This window comes from Girardinichthys multiradiatus, chromosome 3 (genome assembly GCF_021462225.1).
Source record: "Girardinichthys multiradiatus isolate DD_20200921_A chromosome 3, DD_fGirMul_XY1, whole genome shotgun sequence".
NCBI lineage: Eukaryota > Metazoa > Chordata > Actinopteri > Cyprinodontiformes > Goodeidae > Girardinichthys > Girardinichthys multiradiatus.
Window position 1 is genome coordinate 11,525,658 of NC_061796.1, and position 23,183 is coordinate 11,548,840.

The 23,183-nt window shown below is 38.7% G+C and overlaps 2 protein-coding genes across 6 annotated transcripts in view; one reads left to right on the forward strand and one right to left on the reverse strand.

Moving 5' to 3' along the window:
- triob (trio Rho guanine nucleotide exchange factor b) overlaps positions 1–23,183 on the forward strand; it is a 140,058-nt gene that overhangs the window by 70,405 nt on the left and 46,470 nt on the right. For all 5 annotated transcript variants that reach the window (XM_047360312.1, XM_047360313.1, XM_047360309.1 and 2 more), the window contains 10 exons: positions 4,604–4,795; positions 6,073–6,204; positions 6,902–7,132; positions 8,106–8,228; positions 9,203–9,394; positions 11,824–11,993; positions 12,226–12,400; positions 16,933–17,128; positions 18,305–18,471; positions 22,373–22,492. In XM_047360312.1, the coding sequence (XP_047216268.1) occupies positions 4,604–4,795; positions 6,073–6,204; positions 6,902–7,132; positions 8,106–8,228; positions 9,203–9,394; positions 11,824–11,993; positions 12,226–12,400; positions 16,933–17,128; positions 18,305–18,471; positions 22,373–22,492 (1,698 nt within the window). The remainder of the gene's footprint in view (positions 1–4,603; positions 4,796–6,072; positions 6,205–6,901; positions 7,133–8,105; positions 8,229–9,202; positions 9,395–11,823; positions 11,994–12,225; positions 12,401–16,932; positions 17,129–18,304; positions 18,472–22,372; positions 22,493–23,183) is intronic.
- On the reverse strand, positions 315–2,667 carry LOC124865319. The gene is made up of 5 exons (XM_047360314.1): positions 2,393–2,667; positions 2,217–2,297; positions 1,783–1,869; positions 1,547–1,647; positions 315–1,440 (listed from the first exon to the last, which is right to left on the reverse strand). Exons 1-5 carry the CDS (start codon positions 2,649–2,651, stop codon positions 1,348–1,350), a joined length of 621 nt encoding a protein of 206 aa, XP_047216270.1. The 5' UTR covers positions 2,652–2,667; the 3' UTR covers positions 315–1,347.

Here is a 23,183-nt window from a genome sequence, read left to right on the forward strand (position 1 = left end):
ATGTCTCCAGCTTTGAGCCATTGATACAGTTATGTTGCTGCTATGCCCCCTATGGGATGTACGTCACTGGTGCAGCTGGTGAATAACATTTCGTACATGGTCAATCACTAGCATTTTACTAATTTAATAGGATAACTTATGCTAACCTGCAACTGATGAACTTGTTGTAGGTGTACGTATTTTCATTTTAAGAGCAGTATAAATGCTGAAGGTTGTTATATTTTTCATGTTTGTACAAAACAGTATACATTTGATGTATGAAATAGGTCAGACAAGAAAAATACCCTTTATTTTACAGAACAACAACAACACTCGACAATGTTTAGATGCATGAGCATACCTTCCAGCTATAGGCATCATGGGCCAGTTACCAGTACCAAAGTGTGCTGAGGTTTTCAATAGTTATGATTTCAAACTGCAATTTTTTCTGTTTCACATTTCATGCTCTTCAATGTCCGACAGAGTGCTCAGGTGACCAGATCTTTCTGCAGCTCTATTAGATATATAGTCACACAGTGCCCTCCCCACCCTATTACTGCGTACTTGCTGTATTAAATTTTTTCCCCTAAGGTGCAGGAAAGACAAATGTTTTAATGCAGCAGTTGGCAAGCTATGATTGGCATTTCTATTAAGACGGCTACTTGTTATACTAGTGTTACTTGTGTTATAAAGATCAGTGTTGCTAAAATGTTTTACATTCAGTCTAATGAGCCCTGAAAAAACAAGTATTTATTCTATATCTTTCTTATATGTCGAGGTTCTAATATCAGTAAGTAAACAGTATTGATTACATTTTTATAATTGTAATATTTCATATGTTATATAATTTTGACAGAAGGATTTCTGTTTGAAATAACAGTAATTACATCATGTCAAGGGATTTCTTTTACTTTTGTGTGTATTTGCATGCTTCCATTTGCCTTTCACATTGCAGCTGGTACACTTACTTTTCCCCACTGTGGGTCAATAAAGAATATTTCTATTCTGTTTTTGTACATTTATGTTTCAGGTTTTTCAGTAAATAGCATATAAATGTGGTATTTTTACTCTAGGTTAATGTATCATGAGAAACTCTCACCAGCCTATGTCTACTTACAGCACATGCATGTAGTTAAACATGTATAAACATACAATACTAAAATATATATTAGAATGCGGCAATTAATAATACACAGTAAATATGTAAGCAAATCATCTGTTGCACTTGTACTACAAAAACTTCAATATAACTTCCAACTTAGAGAAAGTCATGAAATTATTTATTACGTGTCCCGTGTTTTTCTGCTACATTGTGAATACGTTGCTTATACACAGGGGGGTTGAAACCTGGTCACCAATGGCCTTAAATTAACATGTGCAGTGCCATTTGTAGTTGGGCTGGCACGAGCCATTATTCATGCTGGTGTAAAACAGAAAGAATGAACTGTTGCTTATGTGCTCCTGCAAAGAAACAAGAAAAATATGTCATTCAGACTTTACTACTGCATACTAACATTTTCATGTGTGCTCAGGAATCACTTAGAAGCTGGAATCTGAAACACCTCACCTCAAGAATTTCATAATTTAGGACATACAGATTTTTTGCTGAGAGAAAGCCAGAGTCCCCGGTGCTGGAAATGCGGTAGATTGTCTTACACCAACTGTTGTCTTTTTCAGAGAGAGATAATTGAATTAAACTTCATCTTGGAGGAAAAGTGTCTCGTTTTAAATTAGTGTTTCACTGTTGACTTTTATTTTCTTAGATTTTGGTACAAAGGTATTTTGTGTTTAATTGTTTCTTACCATTTCCTTTCTGCAGTTTCTGGTTCTCTTCTTGTAGCATTTGCATTTCTTTAGTCATTTTCAGATGGATCCCTGCTAGTGGGTAATCTTTTGATGAAAGAAATGGCAAGAAAGCATTCTTAATTTCTGACAGAAACACACAGGGGTAAACTTCACATATAATAACTACTTGCAGCAGTGATTACCAACTGTGTCACATTTGTTTTATGATTAAAACAGGCAGGAAAATGACCTTGTAATGAGCCCACCATTGTTTGATAGAATGTCAAATATTTCATCTGCAAATCATTCCAAGTTATGGTCTGGCCATCAGATTTACTAAAATGTCTTTAAGGTTTTACTTGCTCGACTGTTACTTTTCAAAGAAAGTACATTACAATATTTTATCAGTCAAGAAATTTCTTTCTCCTTTGCAATATTTAAAAAGTACTTACAGACAATGCTCAGGCCAACCAGCACTCCAAGTAACAGCATGCACAGCAAGACCAGCCCCACCGTGATTTTCCTGAAGAGCGCTAATTATCAGAGAATATGTTACAACACTTCTGCTTCGTTTTTACCTTGGAGTATCTTCTTAAACTGTACACTATTTAAGGTCAAAGCGCAGTACCTAATTGGTCTTTTTTCCCAGGTCCTCTGTTTCCATTCAGTGGAGGCCATCTAATAGTCATGTACCTGTGAGGCAGAGGGAGTCTGGGGGGCTTTAGATTGTTTGCGGTTTGATTCGTTTGCAGGACGGCCCTGTTAGCTGGAACGGGGACTTCTCCCGGCACTGGCAAACCCTCTCTTCGTCCTATATCAACACCAAACGTGTCTCCATTTTCATAAATGTCATCTTGCTCTTCCCACTGGTCAGGATCCATTGCCATGTATTCATTGCCAGGACTCTCTGCTGGATTGGGGCCCGCCATTGTTGAACTGTGTTGCTGTCTGTGAGTCAGTTTATCTTCTGTATGCCTAAAATACCTCAAAGGTAGCTGTGGATGCAAATGACCTGGAGGCGGGAAAGATTTTAATCGGCCTCCACTGAAGAATCAAAGAGATCCTACCTGCCACTAAGATGAACCCCTTAGTCCTTGGCACTTATTTATTTTATAGTCAAAGAAAGAAGATTTTTGATCAATGTATAGTGCTGCAGTTTCTGCTAAAAAGCGGTAACAAGTTAGAAAATCAAAAAAATGAAAAATATATCCTAAATCTAGGTAATACATGCTTCAAAACTGTAATTTTTTCTGCCTGGATATGTTTATATGAAGGAAAATAGGAAACAATAGAACATCCCTGAAGTATGGTGATTTGCCTGTAGTTTGTATACAAGCAGATGTGTGGTAGAGATTAGTAGCATTTCCAGTAAAGAACTTTGGGACATGGATTTGCATGAAAACATGTTAAACAGTGTACTTTCTCATATACAAAGCTTTGACTTACATTGTTTTGGTGGATTGTCTTTTTTTCAACACAAAAACAAGAACGAAGACCTTGCTTGTCATGTAATGTAAATGTTGAAAGCAAAATTGTGTTTCGGTTCTTTATTAATAAGTTTTATTTACACCATAGAATTGCCGTTTTAAGAAGGTATTATCTTCTTGTAGTACTTCCCTGTAATCATCACTGGTTTGTATGAGTTTTCTTTTGCCCACAGTTTGTTCTGAGCTCAATTTAGAAATCCTGACTCCAGCTTTTTTTGCTTTTGTGTTACATTTGAGCAATTTTGGCACCCTCCCCTATTATTACACCACCACTCATTCCATCTTTGTTTGCCTCATTTTGGTTTCAACCAAAGCACTTTCTTTTCTGTTTCTGTAAAACCCATTCCCACTCTCTCCCTTAACATACATCCGTTTTGGATAAAGGCTTTAATGCCCCGTATGTTTGAGTAGCCCCCTCCTTCAGTTTTTACCCCTTCTGCCCCTTCCCAGTATGTAAGTGCTTGTGAATCAGTATGTGTCCTTCGGGTATTACATCTTTTTTTCTTTTTTTAAGAGCTTCTGAACCTTGTTGTACAAAACTGCATAATACATATTTTAGCTGTGAAACTTCCAATTATCCTCACAAATGTTCTTTTAGTTTTTAACTCTGTATTTTAACAAAATAAGCAAGTTAAAGATATTACAAAAATATATTGAACCCCTATTTTAAATAATGCAAAAAGGTATTTTATCCTGTCAGATTTTCCGTGACAATTACGCATCACAATCTGCAGTATTCTACTATAGTTTTCGTTTTTTAGATTGGGCTCCTTTTTGGGTTGTAACTGTTGTTTTTCACTCGTTGTGATTAAAACAAGCGACCTGAGAGGATTAATGGGCTCCAGGAGCAGTAATTGAGTAGAATTATAACAGGCCTTTAACACAGTTGTTAATTAGCGTGTGCTGATCCATGCCTATCTTCATAAAACAGCTTGAAGGCAGTGCATTAGAAAAAGCCTAAAAGATTAAAGGGTAAATGGCCTTTTTATTAATCACACGAGGGTGCGCCTTCCAAGTGAATGACTTTTTAATGTTCCCAAAGGTGTTTGTAGGATTTACGTGTATTTTGTTTAAGTTACCTTCTCTGCACACACACTTGCGGCCCCAGCATTTTACGAGCACATTTAAGTTGCTTTGTAGAAATGCAATCAGCCTTAATTATCGGAAAACCCAGTTGTTGCTTCATGCATCAGAGTGCTCAAATTGTGACAGCAGTGCAGGCAGGGCTTTAACTGAAACCCTGAATCATATGGACAAAATGCTTAAACAATGACATGCTTGGCATGTTATTATTATTTTTTTCTTTTTGAATTTATGCTACATTTCCTCTTTGCCCCCTTTTTCAAACACAGAACGTGTATGTGAACATCAATCGGATCATGTCAGTTGGAAATCGGCTCCTGGAGTCGGGCCACTATGCCTCCCAACAGATCCAGCAGATCTCAGGCCAGTTGGAGCAGGAGTGGAAAGCGTTTGCGGCAGCGCTGGATGAACGCAGCACTCTGCTGGAGATGTCTGCCAGCTTCCACCAGAAAGCCGATCAGGTACAGACGCACCAGTCAAATACACATACGGTGATATCAGCAGATAAAACCCTGCAAACATTGCCATTGTTGGCATAATACTTTAATGTTCTCGTGTCAATGTAGGTCAAAAGCAAATCTTTGCATTAACAGAGACATTTCATCATTCACTCACTCAGGGATACATTAAACTAAACATGCTTATGTGTTTTTGGTTCATCCTTTTATTCATCCTTTGTTCTTTAGATAAAACTAAAAATATTCTAAAGGCCTTTTTTTTCATACAACTTAAACTTTTTCACATTTCACAAGATTACAACAACAAACGTGAGGGTATTTTACAGGGATTTTATGTAGTCGACCAAGACAAAGTAGTGCAAGATTGCAAAGTTTTGCAAATGTTTTTACTAGTAAAAATGTGACGAATGTGTCATCCATTCATATTCAGACCCCTTGATTCAATACTTTCTAGAACCGATCAAAGCCGCACGTTTTTAGGGTACTTCGCTACCAACGTTGCCTTTCTAGAAAGTGAAGCTCTGGCTCGTTCATCTCTTAATAACTCCAGCTTAGCTGGATTGGGTGAAGAACATCTGGTAACAGTAGTGTCAGGTTTTGGTGCAGATTCTCAAATTGATTTAGATTTGGACTTTAACTGGGACATTCTGAAAATGCTGATTGATAAACCCGACAGCACAGATGGTTTGTGCAGATGGACACTTCAAGAATTGTTTGGGGGCCAGCTATTCATTGACAATTAGAAATCTTCTTATAATGAAAAATGTAACACAAAGTAAATGTTTTGATTCTTTAATTTTTGAATAAGTTGGACAACAAATATCCAGCAATATTATTACTCTTAATAAACAAAATAAATAAATAAAACAAAAAATAGCCCACTAGTACCTTCAACTAGACTATTTTGGTAATTGCAGACAACATTTTTGGCTTACATTTTAATTTTATTGGATTTAAACAGGGTACAGCAAAATGTATTATTATTATTTATTTATTATTTATTTTAGTTATTTTATTTTAAGGTTCCGGTGTTGATCTAAAAAACTGTTTACACATGACTTGATTTGGCTATACATAGGTAGTGATTATGAGTCAGTTATTATATTGTTCTCAAAAATTCTCCAAATCATTTTATTTTTGATTGTTTTTATGAATATCTTCTTTATTTTAAAACTGCTTATGGACTTTGTTTTGCAATCATAAGATGTAGCAGTGTCCTCAGCACATATTTTGGTAGTGGTCCATGTTATGATATGTTTTTGCTGTTTATTTTCTACCAGTACATGAGCAAGGTGGACCCTTGGTGTAAAGCTTGTGGTGAAGGAGAGCTGCCCTCTGAACTCCAGGATCTAGAAGATACGATCCATCATCACCAGGGGCTGTATGAACACATCACCACTGCATACTCAGAGGTCAGTGCGCAGACACAAGCGTGCACACACACACACACACACACATACACTCTTGTTTTGCTATATGTAGTGAGGACCATGTGTTGACTCCCATTGACTTCCATTGATTTTCAGTCATTTTCAACCCTTTCTATGCCCTAACCCTGACAATAACCCTAAACCTAACCATTACCAGTGCATGCCTAACCTTAACCTTAACCTAACGTCAATTCATATCTTTGTCCTAAACCTAACCGTTAGCAAAATAGGTCGTGAGGACCAGCAAAATGTCCTCACTTTGGTACAAACGGTCCTCAATTAGATGGTGAAATCGGGAAAATGGTTCTCACTGTGATGCCAAGACAGGAACACACACACACACACACACACACACACATGCTCAAACAAAGTATGCAAAACACTGAGGTTTAGATAAAGATAACCCATGAATGCAAAGTTCTAAGGAAATTCTTGAAATGCTCTCACATGTACACACGTCATGTAAACGTTTTCAACTAATCCATCATTTATGTTTGGGTTAGTTAGTTTGGGCTGGGAGACGTTTGACGTTCTAAACATGGTCGTATGATGTTTACAATGTATCTGTCTTCAACAGCAGGAGTGAAACACGCAAAACTAAATTTTAAAATGTTTTTGTTCAAAATTTGAAACCTGCAAATGTTTTCCAGCATGAGAAACCAAACCTCAATTTTTCCAGGTGAGCCAAGACGGCAAGGCTTTACTGGACAAGCTGCAGCGACCTTTGAATCCAGGAAGTGCCGATTCACTGATGGCGTCAGCAAACTACTCGAAGGCTGTGCACCACGTCCTCGACATTATCCACGAGGTGCTGCACCACCAGAGGCAGCTAGAAAACATCTGGCAGCATCGCAAAGTCCGCCTGCACCAGCGCCTGCAGCTGTGTGTCTTTCAGCAGGATGTGCAGCAAGTAAGTAATGAATGCAAACGTGGAGAGAGAAAAAGTTATTTGCTGAGATGTGCGACTTTGTTTTTTTGTCATTTACACACACACACCACAGACACACACACACTCTGCAAAAATGAGGCCGCAAGAAGTGCTGTCCAGTGTTGCCCCTTTGTTTTCTGCAGCTAAAAGCACACATTTGTTTTGCCTCTTTCCTTCTTAGAAAATAGAAATTGAGCAGATTTTCTGCGCAATATTGCAAAGGTTGCAATATTAACACTGTTATATCAGCTTATTTAAGTCTCTTTTTATACTCCTCCTGGCTTCTGTTTGGTTGTCTGTCTGGATATCCTGAGTCCTCCATCAGAACTCATAATTTGGTCTGTTGTGTTGTTTCTCTGTCTCCACCCTGTAGGCATCTGCTCTTCTCTGCCTGTTTTTTCTTTCCACTTGGTTTTCTCAATCTTCCTCTCTTTATTGTCTGTTTTTCTGCCTTTCCTCGCTTCTATCCACTCTTTCATCACCATTTTCTCTTGATAGTGGTTTCCATGGTGATGCAATTTACTGTCACATAAAGTGTCGAGAGCATTTGGTTTGTCCCTTGAAAACATTCTCTCAGAGACCTTGAAAATCCCTTTCATTACACCAGATAGAAGCAAACGGAGTGTGTCCATCTGTTTGATAACAAGATTTGTAGCTTATTACACTCACAATAGAAATGTTTACACTTTGCACTGAGTTGCATTTGCTGCTAACTGTTCTTAGTTATTAAAACATTAAAACAGAAAGAAATCAGAAGAGAAGTGGGATGAGTTGAATAGGAGATTTTGCAAGATGGGAGTTATTAAATCTATAAATTGTTCTGACTTACTTGATCTATATACAGTCATTCAATTTATCTGCACCCTCTGCTGACTAAAATGGTGTACTGCATCTTCAGAAAAAGCTGTGGGCATATTTTCAGTTGCTGGGATATTTTGTATTTATCTGTTTCAAGGTGTTGGACTGGATAGAAAACCATGGTGAGGCGTTCCTCAGTAAACATACCGGTGTTGGAAAGTCTTTGCACAGAGCCAGGGCACTACAAAAGAGACATGAAGACTTTGAAGAGGTTGCACAAGTGAGTGTTTGCAGCTATTGTTTTCTACTGGTTCAAAAGCAAGACAACACCTCATTTTTATGTTGGTAATGTTTTCTTTCCCCCAGGACACTTTCTACATTTACAAATACATGAAAGTGTAATAGGTGAAAACATAACATATGAGATGTACATTCAAATTAGGTTAAAAATACATTAAAATGAATTCAGCTTGTTGCAGTGACATAATTTTAGACTGAAAAATGTACTTTTAGTTTGAGTACATTTATTCAGGGGGAAGAAATCACATGTTGACATAAAATATTTTTAACAAAATCACACTTTACGCTATTATCGATACCCCTGGTGTTAAACGTAGTCTAACCCCCACAGCATTTCTGTGGGATTTAGATCAATGGGTTGAGATGGCCATTAAAGAAGGCGAAAGTTGTCATTTCTGCGTTGATTTGACCCAACGCTTTAGACCCGATTTTAACCTACGTATTTTTAGTTTGCTAGTATAGGCCACAAGATTCTTTATTGAAATCTGGTATTTTAATTAATTGATGATGCCATGTGCTCTCACAATGTTCCTATGGCTTTTGGGATAGAAACAGGCCCATAGCTTAACAGATCCTCCACTGTACGACACAGTGGGCATGACGTGTTTTTCCTATCTGACCAAATAACACAATTCCAGGCAAGGTTCCTAAAGTTTCTAGAAAATTATAGTTTGAAAAAAGGCTACAGTTACTTATATTTTTAAATGACAGGGATGATTTTGTTAGAAAGCTATGATTTCTTAACGTGGATGTTTTTCATTCTCCCCACTGAATTTATGTGCTAAAATTAATGGTTGGATTATTCCCACATTTTTAGCAGAATTTCTTATAATTTTTACACACATCTTTCCAGGAGTGCAGATAAACGTGTCCATGTTCACATGTGCTTGACTTTAGACTAAAAGTGATCTAGCTGTCAGAATGTAATACAGATGTTTCATATTTTAACTACAGAACACCTACACCAATGCTGACAAGCTGCTGGAGGCAGCAGAGCAGCTGGCCCAGACTGGAGAGTGTGACCCAGAGGAAATTTACCAGGCTGCCCACCAGCTAGAAGATCGAATCCAGGACTTTGTACGACGCGTGGAGCAGCGTAAAGTGCTGCTGGACATGTCTGTTGCCTTTCATACACACGTCAAAGAGGTATGTCTTCCCCTGCCTCTTGGTTCGCCTGAAACTTGATTAGGCCAATGTACTACTTTCATTTTTCAATGTAAGTAGAAAACACAAATATCTCAGGCCAGAGACACTTTATTTTCTAGCTGAAATCCAAAAATATATAATGATACTAGCTAATTAAAGGTATCAGAATAGGACTCTAGCCTATAATAAAAATATTTAGTGGCAGTCTAGCGTGCATTTGTTGCTCAGTGAAACCTGCATTCTACTGAAGCTTGGTCATAACTGGGTGATGCAGATATTTTGTAAGAGAAGCAGGAATTAGTAAATTTTTTGTGCCAATAATGCGTCAGGCCAAAAATATCATAGCACCAGGATGGTCTGCAGGGTAAATCTCCCATTGCTGTAACCGCAAATGTCACTATTTAATTAAAAATAGTCTTAAATTAAATTGAATAACCTGCACACCTATCTATAGTGTAGGTGGGTAATGTATGGCATATTGCTTACAGTGAAAACAATACGAGCAAAATATTTCTGGTTTATGTGAACAACCTGAGCATTATTTAAGCTGCTCTTAGCGGGTTCTGCATCGCCGTGTTGTGGCAATAATAACGACCGTCTGCAGCAACAGGTGAGGGAGGGGAAGGCTGCGTTAATTAATGCTCCATACGGCAGCAGAAACCTCTGGGAACTTTCTCTGGCACTTGCTCTCGGTGGAAGACACACGCGTTTTCTCTCCCTCCCTCCCTGCTGATCCCTGCTTCTGCTTTTTGTCTGTATTTTTCTCAGAGCCTTGCTTTGCATATCATCAAAACTTTTAAATTATGGATTTGGTCAGCTGGACTCTCAATGTAATTGATCAAATTTGTTTCAATGGGAAGACAGGGTAAAGGAGACCCTCTTGTCCAGACGGGACATTCTTCTCTGGATACACATTGGATTCTTGGCAGCAGTGGAAGATTGTGTGCCTGACCACGATGTCGGTCGAGGACGTAGAAAATGTGTACATATTTGGACTTTTGGTGGTTACCTGGCTTATCGAGTGATTCGCAAAACGTGGACGGCTGTTCAAAGCGTTCCAAAGCTGCCTGCGATGTTAGATGGAGTCTGTAGCGCGATCAACACTCAGACTGAAATGTTAAGAGAGCAGAATCGCAAGCTGGACACGATTCTTGAACAGAATTGCAGCCTGGCAGCGGTTGGACTCAGAGGTTAATGGATATAATCTTGGAGAAGTTGTACGCTCGAGATATGTGGAAAGTTACAGAAATGTGGCTATTTGGATTCGCAATTGAGACATACCAGTAAATCTCTTAAGGTAGTTGAAAATTCACAACTGCCTGAACCACAACATTTATTGTTTTTCTAAATCTGGCTCCCCAATCTGGCCTTGGCAACTTCTGCTAACTGGTTATCGACAAAATATCTCCTGGATGTAATATAAACACGATCCTCTTCCCCAGCACTCCACTACCAGCTGTGTGCTGATAGGACTATGCGGTAGATTGATAAAACTTCCACCTCTCTTCTCAAGGACAATGGCGCTTCTATCAGTGTTGACAGTCTAATTCTTGCAAACACACTCTTAGGACTTATATATATTCACACCCTCAAGATTCCACCGTACCCTTGCTGAATCTTTACTTATGTGTGTGTTGCTTACCCCTGCTGAGGTTTTTTGTACTACTTCAGACTGTATTCTGCCCAGAATAGACTCTGGAATATGATTTCTTTTCCTCCTATCTTACTTTACCTAAATGTGTGATTTCATTACTTTTTATAGATTTTCAGATTTCTCAGAAGGATTACCAGCAAAAGCCAAATATTATTAGTATTTGAAAATTTTACTACAGCTGTTTTTACACCAATGACCAGAGATTTTTAGATTTCTTAGAAGGATTGTATTACAACTATTTCATACCAGTGAAAGCCAAACATTATTAGTATTTCAAAAGTTTGGACCTACCAGTGACCCAGCTTCTCTACTTAGACTTCAGTGAGTGCCCATGAATGTTATTATTTGAATGATGGGACCACAGCTGCCTCATACCAGCAACCAAAATGATTAATATTATCATTTTTCTTCTAGCACAGGATGAATTTCTTACCACTGAGGACTTAATGAGCTAATTACCTCTATTAGAAAGATTGGATTAGAACCAACTCTTACCAGTAAACCCCAAGGATTATTAATGTCATTTGTTTTGTTTTTCTGTGTTTGATTTTTGTATCATTGTAATGTTTTTCCTCGTGAACAGCGCTTTGAGTGCCTTGCTGCTGAAAAGCACTTTATAAATAAACTTGACTTGACTTAAAGCAACTTTAAACCTTAGAAACAATGTAACACATAAACGTTTAAAACCTTTACATTTTACAACCATGTTGCAACATTTTATGAATCTGCTCATTGTCACCTACATGTCTGTTGATGAAGAACTGTTTACTTTTAGCTGTGGACATGGTTGGAGGAGCTTCAGAAAGAGCTGCTGGATGACGTTTATGCTGAGTCAGTGGAAGCAGTGCAGGACCTGATCAAGCGATTTGGCCAGCAGCAGCAGACCACCCTGCAGGCGACAGTCAATGTTATCAAGGAGGGAGAGGACCTTATACAGCAGCTCAGGTGAGTAATGTTGCTGAGCTTAACTGGGGAATGCAAACCGTAGTGATTCTCACTCAGTGGGACAAGCGGAGTTTATGCACGTCCCCCGGATAACAAAATTCACACACAATTAATATGATATGGCGTGAGTATTCCTGCTACATAGAGTGATTAAATGGATATGCAGACAGTCTTTCAGGCAAGTGTTTTTTAATTGTATTCCATATTAATTGTATTCAACCGGTGTTTACAGAGACTCAGCTATCTCAAGCAACAAGACCCCTCATAACAGCTCCATGGCCCACATCGAGAGTGTCCTGCAGCAGCTGGACGAGGCTCAGGGTCAGATGGAGGAGCTGTTCCAGGAAAGGAAGATCAAACTGGAACTCTTCCTGCAGCTCCGCATCTTCGAGAGGGATGCAATTGATGTGAGTAGTTAGAAAATTAAAGGTTTGTGTTTTCTGAATTATCTGTGCTTTAAATATTTATGAAACAACACAGAGCAAACATACATTTGTAGCATCTGATGGGAAAGATCATTTATATGTGTTAAGGTGCATAACAGCAAATCAAAGTGATTTTGAGCTTGTAGGCCATTTCAGAATCAGAATCAGAATCAGAATCAGAAAAGCTTTATTGCCAAGTACGTTTTTGGACATACAAGGAATTTGTTTTGGCGTAGTCGGTGCAATACAATACAAATTAAACAGTATAAACATATCTACAATATAATATAAATATATGTGCACAGTTTTAAGTGAGTGAGAGTAAGTATAGAGCAGTATAAGATGCAAGAGCAATACAACAGTGCAGGTGATCATTGTGCAAGTAAAGCAGGAGTCCATGCTGAACGTTAATGTAACGCATAGAGTTACAGGTTACAGGTGTCCTGTCAGCAAAAAATGGGGGGTGTGGGGTAAAGGGAGAGTGTCAGGGTGGTTTCCGGGCTTTGTTAACCAGGCTGGTGGCAGATGGGAAAAAACTGTTCTTGTGGCGTGAGGTTTTGGTCCGGATGGACCGCAGCCTCCTGCCAGAGGGGAGAGTCTCAAAGAGTCTGTGACCGGGGTGGGAGGGATCAGCCAGAATCTTCCCTGCCCGCTTCAGGGTCCTGGAGGTGTACAGTTCCTGGAGCGACAGTAGACTGCAGCCAATCACCTTCTCAGCAGACCGAATGACACGCTGCAGCCTGCCCTTATCCTTGGCTGTAGCAGCGACGTACCAGATGGTGATGGAGGAGGTGAGGATGGACTCAATGATGGCTGTGTAGAAGTGCACCATCATAGTCTTTGGCAGGTTGAATTTCTTCAGCTGCGGCAGGAAGAACATCCTCTGCTGGGCTTTCTTGATAAGGGAGCTGATGTTTGGCTCCCACTTGAGATCCTGGGAGATGATGGTTCCCAGGAAGCGGAAAGATTCCACAGTGTCAATTGTGGAGTCACAGAGGGTGATGGGGGCAGGTGGGGCTGGGTTCTGCCTGAAGTCCACAACCACCTCTACTGTCTTTAGAGCGTTGAGCTCAAGGTTGTTCTGGCTGCACCAGTCCAACAGATGGTCCACCTCCCATCTGTACGCGGACTCGTCACCATCAGAGATGAGTCCGATCAGGGTGGTGTCGTCCGCAAACTTCAGAAGCTTGACAGACTGCTGACTGGAGGTGCAGCTGTTGGTGTACAGGGAGAAGAGCAGAGGAGAGAGAACACAGCCTTGGGGGGAACCGGTGCTGATGGTCAGGGAGTCAGAGACGTGCTTCCCCAGCCTCACGCGCTGCTTCCTGTCAGACAGGAAGTCAGTGATCCACCTGCAGGTGGAGTCGGGCACACTCAGCTGGGAGAGCTTCTCCTGTAGCAGAACTGGGACGATGGTGTTGAAGGCAGAGCTGAAATCCACAAACAGGATCCTGGCATAGGTTCCTGTGGAGTCCAGGTGCCGGAGGATGAAGTGAAGGGCTAGGTTGACTGCATCATCTACAGACCTGTTGGCTCTGTAGGCAAACTGCAGGGGGTCCAGGAGGGGGTCGGTGATTTCCCTTTCATAATGAAAGGGAAATTTAGTCCTGTAGGGAGGCCCCCTGCTGGTTTAAAGCTCAGCTGAAACCAAAGCAATGCTCTCACATTTGCTACTTTTGAAAAGCGCTTAGTTCCACTTGATGCATCATATCCACTTATTCATTCTTTTTTCTAGTTAAACGGCAGTCTGCTATGTTGTATCCGCTTATTGCTGAGTGTCCCACTGTGACACCAAATGCTGGAGCTAAGAGATGATGAAGATGTCATGTTTACCGTCAAATTCGACTTTTTAAGCCACTCCAAGCGCTTAAAGCAAGAATATAGGTTTAAGGTGGTCTGGGTTATACACTTTTACACTGTATTACTTGTGAAAGTGTAAAAGATGTAGAGTAGTAAAATTGTCTAATTTTATCCCCATAACTTACAGTACCCTTAAAATTATTCATATTATGTATTTCATTGTTTTTTTTATGTTAATTGTTTTCATTATTATAATTATTATACATTATATTCAAGAGTCCTATGGTAGCTCTGGAATAGCTGCAGAGATTTGCAGCTCGGGTGGGAGGATCTGTTCAAATTACGCCTATTAGTTATGAATGAGTGTCAACAAGGTTCCATTGTTGAAAGAAAGCCAAAAAGGTCAATTTGCAGTTTATCACAAGCACAGTAGGGGAGACAGTAGACATGTAAAAGAAGGTGCACCAAACCTTGTTGGTCACAAAGAGCTATTTGTGGCTGAAAACCAAAAACTACCGAACATTTCCTGGAACACAGCAACTGCTGAGTGAAACAGCAGTATTATGGTATGGAGATGTTTTCCATTTTCAGGGACAGAGAAGTTGCTCATTGATAGGAAAATGAATGGAGGTGAATTCAGGGCAATCCAGCAAGAAAACTACTTGCCAAAGACAAGGGATGGTATATGGGGGTTTCACGTTCCAGCAGGCAACTACTCTCAAAATACTTCCGGAGCAAATCAAAGCATGTTAGAATGGCTTACAGGCCTGAATTCAATTAAGAATCTGTGACAAAATAGTTTTGCTGAGCTTATTTAGCAAAGAAGTACAGCTGTAATTGCAGTCTCAGGAGGGCTGAAAACACACTTTCGCCATACTTTCCAGATTATAAAAAGCAAGTTTTGGAACCCTTGTATAATTCTCCTGTCATTATACAATAATATACTGCATCACATAAAAATCCAAGAAAATACATTCATGTTTGTGTTTATAATATGACGAAATATGACAACGTTTATTGGGTATGAGTAGTTCTGAAAGGCATTAAAACATTCTGCGCTTTGTTGGGTCTGTGTTGTCCAAAAAAAACAAATTAGCTCTGCATGTCAGGTCAGGTAAAGGTGGTGAACCTGATAATCACACAAAGCTGAAGTACGCCCACAAATACACACACAGACCCAGAATTAATATGACACAGAGCTTGAGCATGAAGATGGGTGGAGGACGGATTTATTCTCCTCCATTCCCTGCTCCCACACACACTTGTATAAATTTGCAATATACCTCCTCCCCACGTGACTGGAGGTGTGAGTCTGCATGTACGGTAAGAACAATCCGTGCGTCAGACGTCTATTAGAACTTTCCTTGTTGAGGATACGCTCTGACTGTTACGCACAACCAATAAAAAAAATAGACAACACGAACACTAACAGTATCTCCTCAACTGGTTAGTTGTCTCAGTCCAGATAGATGAAGGAAATGGTCTTTTTGTACTCAGAAGGCATTTTACTCAACTGCAAGAGGAGAGGAAAGCAAAGTAGAAATGAATGCCTGGTAAGTTGTGTAAATATTTCTGCTCAACATTGAAATATTGTCTCATTGTTTGTAAAGGAGTGGTTTGTATTATTGACTATGACATGGATTGTTGATATTATCCTGTGTGCCCACCCAAAAACGAAAAACCTTCATACAGAGAAGACTTTCAAAAATCCACTGTCTTGTAGTCTTTGTAGTACAACAACCAGACTTTATTATGTGGAAAAATAATGTATACAATTTTGTTGATATAATAATATTAAATGTCATCTTTTTCTAAACATGTTGATAGCTATGCTAAGGACCATAATTTCATATAATATCTTCTGGCTTTAAGTATTTCTGTTTTTGCTCTTGTGCCTTAAATATCTTCACGGGAGGAGGTCTTCCCAAACATATGATGACGGCAACCGCAAAAGCTCGAATAAAAGCACCATGTGATCATGAGACCACAAGATCACTCATAAAAAACGTTTTCATGATTTATACAGTTACATAGTGTTTTTCATGTCACTCAACGATATCTTTAAAGAGAGTTATTATGAGTTTATAAGGCTCCGCAACAGCTGAATAAAGCACAACTTTGGGTCATACCCTACTTTTGCTCTCGTCACTTAAAAACTCTTAATGAATCATTTTTTAGCTAATTGGTTGTCATTTAGAAAAACAAAAACTGACAAGAAAACACTGCCTTATCATTATGCCAAGTTCCAATTATGTGTTTCAGAAGAATTCTGACAAAAACATCTAAGCAATTGTCCATCAGACTCCCTTGTTTTTAAAAAGCACTATGACAGACAGAGCTAAACAGCAACCAGGATAAAGGTTCCCCCAGTATCATGATTCAGTCAGCGTGGGCAGTCAGTGACAAACACTGACATCCCAGTACATCTGCTCTGTCAGCCGTGCAATGCCATGTTAATATGTTGTTGCTGTTTATTACTATAAGAGTAAGCAAAAGTGTTTATGTTGTTTAAACTGAGTTTCAACAATGTAAATTTAGACATTTTCAACAAGTGACCTTAATGTGTTAACATATCTGCAGAATATGGCTTTTGTCCAGATTCTTCAGCTTATAATGTTTAGAGAAGTGAAGGAAAGAATCCATTTGTGTACTTACTGAACACCTATTTAAACTGATGAATTCACCTCTGCCTCACCCCTTTTTCTTCCTCTCAGATCATCTCAGACCTGGAGTCATGGAATGAGGAACTGTCCAAGCAGATGAATGACTTTGACACAGAGGATCTGACCCTGGCTGAGCAGAGGCTTCAGCACCATGCAGATAAAGCACTTACCATGAACAACCTCACCTTTGACGTCATCCACCAGGGGCAAGAGTTGCTGCAGTATGTCACAGAGGTCCAAGCATCTGGTGAGAGAAAAGAATAAAATAAACAAAAGAAAGAATATACCCTGGCTGGAACATAGAGGCACTTTGTGGCACAGCCTAGAAAAGGTTAAATGTTTACACTTATGTTGCACATACTAATATGAACATTTACCTGCTGTGGGTTCGTCACATGCCCCATATGGTCAGGTGAATCTGATGAAACTACTGTGGTTTATGTTTAAGAGCCATCTCTGTACATTTCCACAGGACTGCTGTTAAGAAAATATGACTAAAGTTAATATTCCAAGTTAGTGCAAAGAATACTTCTTTAATTCCTTAAATTGATGTGGATGTAGCTTGTAGAAACCTTTTGTAGGATTTTACTTTATTACTCTTTATTTGTGGCCTGGAACTTAAATACTGCTCGATTAATTGTATGCTTCAGGTTGCTGTCTTGTTCAAGCAACCCTTTCAAGGAGATGACCTCTTCAAATTTTTGATATATATTCAAACTGATCCTTGGCCCATATATAGGCCTATTTAGCCCATATATGGACCATAGTATGTGAAACCTCTCCATAGCATGATGCTTGAGCCATCAGGGTTCACAGTGTAATTTGGATGGGACTATGTAATAAACTGTGGAGACCCAGAAAGAACAATCTTGCTTTCATCAATCCACAAATTGTTCCACCATTTCTCTGTAGGTGACACAATGTATTTGATATTTAGCACACCTTGTTTTTTCCAATAATAGGACTTTTTGGGGGCTTCTTTTTGATAGCTTGGCTTCATCTAAGTGTATTTTAATTGTTGTTGTACTCACAGATAAATGTAGACCTACTTTGACTGAAACAACCCATGTTACCTTTGCTGTCTTCATCCCTAAAACAGGGCCACATGTTGGACATCTGTTTCTTTGTCGAATGAGTGACCTCACTGACTGAACTTCACACTACTATAATGTTGAACATGCCCTTTTTCAGTTAACGGAAGAAATCCGTTACAATTGGCAGCATTAATGTTGTGACTGTTGGTTTTCTAATAATCTGCTAAAACTACTAGTAAATTATTTGACATGTAGAAAGAGAAATTCTATCAGTCTGAATACCACTGCACATTTTCAAAGAATGTTTCATTCTATTATACAGAATGAGAAGAAACAATAATCAAAATGCTCTGTACATATCAATTTAATAAAGTGTTTTCTTCTTCCAGGTGTGGAGCTACTATGTGACAGAGACGTGGACATGGCAACACGGGTTCAGGACCTATTAGAGTTTCTTCATGAGAAGCAGCAGGAGCTGGACCTGGCTGCAGAGCAGCACAGGAGACACTTGGAGCAGTGCGTCCAGTTAAGACATCTGCAAGCTGAAGTCAAACAGGTACTCACTTCATAAAGGGAAAAAGACTACGTTGTTAAGTAAAAGACAATAATAAAGCACGGAAACGGGCAAGTACAGGCCACAGGAATGGACAAAAAGTTTAGGCTTTTTACATTAGGACATGACTTGTCACTGTTGTTTGATAGAAAAAAAACACAGCACATGTTATGTTCCCAGACTGAGGTGAGGCTAATTATTGGAAAGTCTTTCTAACAATTTACTGTTACAACATGTCACAATTACAACATAATGTGTTGGTATGTGTTAAAAGGCCACAGCATGTTTTGCCTGAACAAGACTGCCAGTATATGACTCGATCCTTGTCAACAATCTCTATACCTTTCTTTCTTTCTTTCTTTCTTTCTTTCTTTCTTTCTTTCTTTCTTTCTTTCTTTCTTTCTTCTTTCTTTCTTTCTGTCTGTCTGTCTGTCTGTCTGTCTGTCTGTCTGTCTGTCTGTCTGTCTGTCTGTCTGTCTGTCTGTCTGTCTGTCTGTCTTTCTTTCTTTCAATTTGACATCATCTTCACATAAAGTACTTTGGGAAGAACTCTGTTTTTGGTAATGACAACTTGCATATGTCTCTTGTATGGAGCTACTAGTCACATGCATTGCTCATGTGTGATTCTGACCTATTCGTTGATACAGACTATCTAGAGATCTTGAAGCTTCTATGGCTTCTTTCCATGTACTCTGATCTTCAGTTCATTCCATTAATGTTTAATTAATCACAGGTCAGGTGACTGACTTGGCTATTTCAGCAGTTTTACTCTCTTTCTCTGAAAGCAATGAAGAGTTTACTCTACTTTGTCGCTGGGACTATTGTCTTACTTGTTAATGCTCAATCGGAAATTTCTCCATTTATCTTTCCTTCAGATATGAAGAAAAACTGTACCTGGAATTTCCAAGTCTTTCTAAAGCTCTGTCTTTGAGTACTGTGTGGCTCTTAAACAACACGTTAGATGATCCTTTTGACTAATCTGTGAGGATTAGTCAAACGAAATCTTATGAGGGGCACCTGATTGGTTTATGGTGAAATAATGTTTTTTCCCCAGCCAGCTTATGGCTCCAGTGGCACTCACTGGACCTTTCAACTTTAGAAATGCTGCTTCTACTATTGCTATTAGTATATTATGCAACCATAAGATTGTGTTTGTGAACGTGTGTTTGGTTTTAACAATTCTATGACTTTGTGCAACACAAGGGTAAGGAGAAGCCTTAAAATAGGCTATTAGTTAATATTTAAGATGCTAATAATCATTTTCACATACCAACAGGAATTCTTTCTAAATACTGACAGATTTCAGTCGGTTTCTAGGATTTCTACCCGTGTTCGTCGATTTACTTGTGTGTGTGGATTACTAGGGTTATTACTGCCAAATGGTCTGAATGCCAAGCCAGTTGAAATGCAATAGCTCAGACAAATGTTGACGTGTTTAATACTCACCCACTGTAAATAAGATTTTAGGAACTGGTGAAGTCTTTAACAATTTTTTATAGATTCATAAAACAAAATTTTATGTCTGTAAAAATTTGGACATACATGGGAAAAGTAATAATAACTCATCAGCCATGGTATAAAACCTTATCTGACAAATACAGATAACTTGTAAGGCTATGGTATAAAAATCAATATCGAGTGATTGCAACACCAATTTGTGTACTTCATGCTGTCAGGATTTTAGATGTGCATACAAGAATTCATTTCAGAGAATCTGCAGGAATATTCCTAATATCTTCTGAAATGTTAGAATTTTGTTTTCAAGTTTCTATATATTTGTCCAATTACCTAAAACCCCAATCCTTTGTCCCTGTGTATTAAAAGGTGTGTTTTCCAAACTTTTACCTCCATTTTGATCTAAGCTGATCCAAATGTAAATCTGAATTGCTTCAACTGCAAAATTGCCTTATTGCCTGTTCCTTTATATTGCCTAAAGCAAAAGAAAAATGTGCCAGTACTCATTCCTGTTATAATGTCATAGAACAGAAAATCTGGACACACACATACACACTCACAGACACACACCCATACACACGCACTCACAGACACACAAAACTAATTTAGCTGAAAACAAATCAGGCATCACAGAGAGAAAAAGAGGGATTGTTGTTTCTGTGAAGCGCAGCAATTCTCTGCTTGTTTTCATTCAGTACTCTTCACAATTACAGCACGACACTCATTTGGAGCAATTTTGGCCGCTGATATTTCAAAGCAAAACAAATGATTATACAAAACATTTTTTTTCAATGCAAGCTCTTATCATACTGATGCAGGAAAGTAGCAGCATAGTTCATGTGTTTACGCAAAAAAAAATGGATAAAAGCAGCACCAGAATCGATGATGAAGCAACGGAAAAAAGAAAAGAAGAATACTTTACCAAAAATGATTCGAGGCACATTGTAGCAATTGGAGCGATCTGTCAGAATGATGATTGTATGATACAAGTCTTATACTAACACTGAAAGGCAAGTCATGGGAAGGGGATTATACATGCATCAGTATGCATAAGACTATATACTCTAGATACTAGCATGTATGTTTTGCTGCAGATCTATTTATAGATTGTGTAGGTTTTAAGTCATGGACTGAGATTATCCTTTAGTGATACACCAATCATAATTTTGTGGCTGATTTCCAAGCTCTGACATGTTGATTTGGAAAAATTCCATGTCCTCCTTAAGAACAATAATAGGCAGCAATTAAGGCATTTTTTCTAGCTCTCTTGCTGTGAGTGGTCATTAATCATTTATATTAGGAGCAGAGGCAGTGACACGTTTCATGCGTAAGAAAGAAGTCGCTGTTAAATACTGTTTTACTAATATTCTGAAAGACAAAAAGACGACTGGGTTCACTTTTTAAACTGACTTTAGTATCTTATATTCGTGGTTAGAACAGCTAGCATTTTCAAAACCTCAGGGTTATATAGGTATTCCCAAGAGAATCTATATACTTATCTTAACTCTGAGATTCTACAAGCCAGCAAACATTTCCAAGTCCAGCATATTTGGTAACATCCAGATGTTAAAAGTTCAAAAGGATAATACAGAACAACTTTACTGTACCATATTCAGCCTTCTTGTTATCTACTGAAGGTTTTACTCTTGCAATTTCTCTGTGCATCTCTAATTATTACCTCACATTTTATATACTTTTAGTGTTTGTGTTTTGCGGTTCTAGTTCCAGAGGTGTTACGGCTGCTGTCTGTGTGTAATTAAAATAGGTGTGTATTAAATAAATGGAAACTAAAGCTGGATCAGAGATTAATAGAGGTGAGTGCATCAGACTTGCATAAGATGGGAAGGAAAAGATTGGAGTGGTATGACCCTATGACGGGAAAAATACATTTAATGCATTTCATGCTACCTCAGGACATTGCAGGCTTAATGGAAACATTTTCCCAGGAGTCTAAAACAGGAGTCAGTGTTACATCATCACTTTTATAGCTGAGCGTCAGCTACAGTTCTGGCTGACCCACACAGCAAGTGTGCCTGCTGATTCAGAAAGGGAGGGAAATGTCTTTGTGAGTCTGCCGTACGGCTAGAAGTAGGTCACCATAACTATGAGCGAAAACTTTTCTTTCGACTGCTGGCTTCATGTGTGTGAGATGGGGGTGCTGTGGTATAGTTGGTTACAAGATTACTGGGGTGGGGGGGAGTTTGAAAGTCAAGAATAAAGCAGAAAGGTCTGGAAGTTTGCGCTCAGAGATTTGAACATAGATAAGGGGCCAAAGTGAAAACAGCGAAGATGCAAAGACGAGATGATAGTTTGAACCTACATAGCAACAAAAAGAAAAAAAAAATGAAACATTCATAAAGCAGTGGTAAAAAGAAAAAAACACAATCACATCAAATAATGAAACTATGGACTAAAAATGAATAATAATTGCTTTCTGTGTGGTCTCCAGGTTTTAGGTTGGATCCGTAATGGGGAGTCGATGCTCAACGCTGGTCTCATCACAGCCAGTTCATTACAAGAAGCTGAGCAGCTGCAGAAGGAACATGAACAGTTCCAACATGCAATTGAGGTAAAATTAAATAGAAAATTATTGTTTCTATAGTAAGAAGAAAACGAGACATGTCTTCAATTTTCAGTTTTTTCAGCCCTTTTACTGGGTTTTTGATTATATGTCTTTTAACCATTTCTTTATTCTATGACTCCACTGCCTTTTGACTTTTATCCTTCAACTTTTTATTTGAGACATACCCTAGGTTATTATCAATCTACACCTCCTCTTCTTATTAAAGTCACACATGAAATAGAATAATAAATAGCTCAGTAATGGGCATCTCTCCCTCTTTCGTCTTTAATTTCTCATCGTCTTTGCCATTGATAATGCTGATTGCATTCCTTTGAACTCAGTCAAGGTTGGCTCATTGTACTGAATGTCTATCCCTGAGCTACTTCTTCACAGATCACAAATACATAAAGATGGACATTCAGAACTAACCATTGTTTATAATATTTGCAAAAGTGTGTGTCTAGAATTTTTAACCAAAATGTTTAAAATGTAACAGGTAACCCAATGGGTCCTAAAGGTAAATAAACATGAATTATTGTCTATAAGCTCCATCATGCACATGCTACAGACATAAAACAAATATACTACGATATTGGTACTTTATTTTACCTTACTATAATGGTAAGTCATGTGTTGCCCTGGCTTTTCACCTAACATGTGTGCCTATTGTAATGTATGGTTTTTGTATTATTAGCCC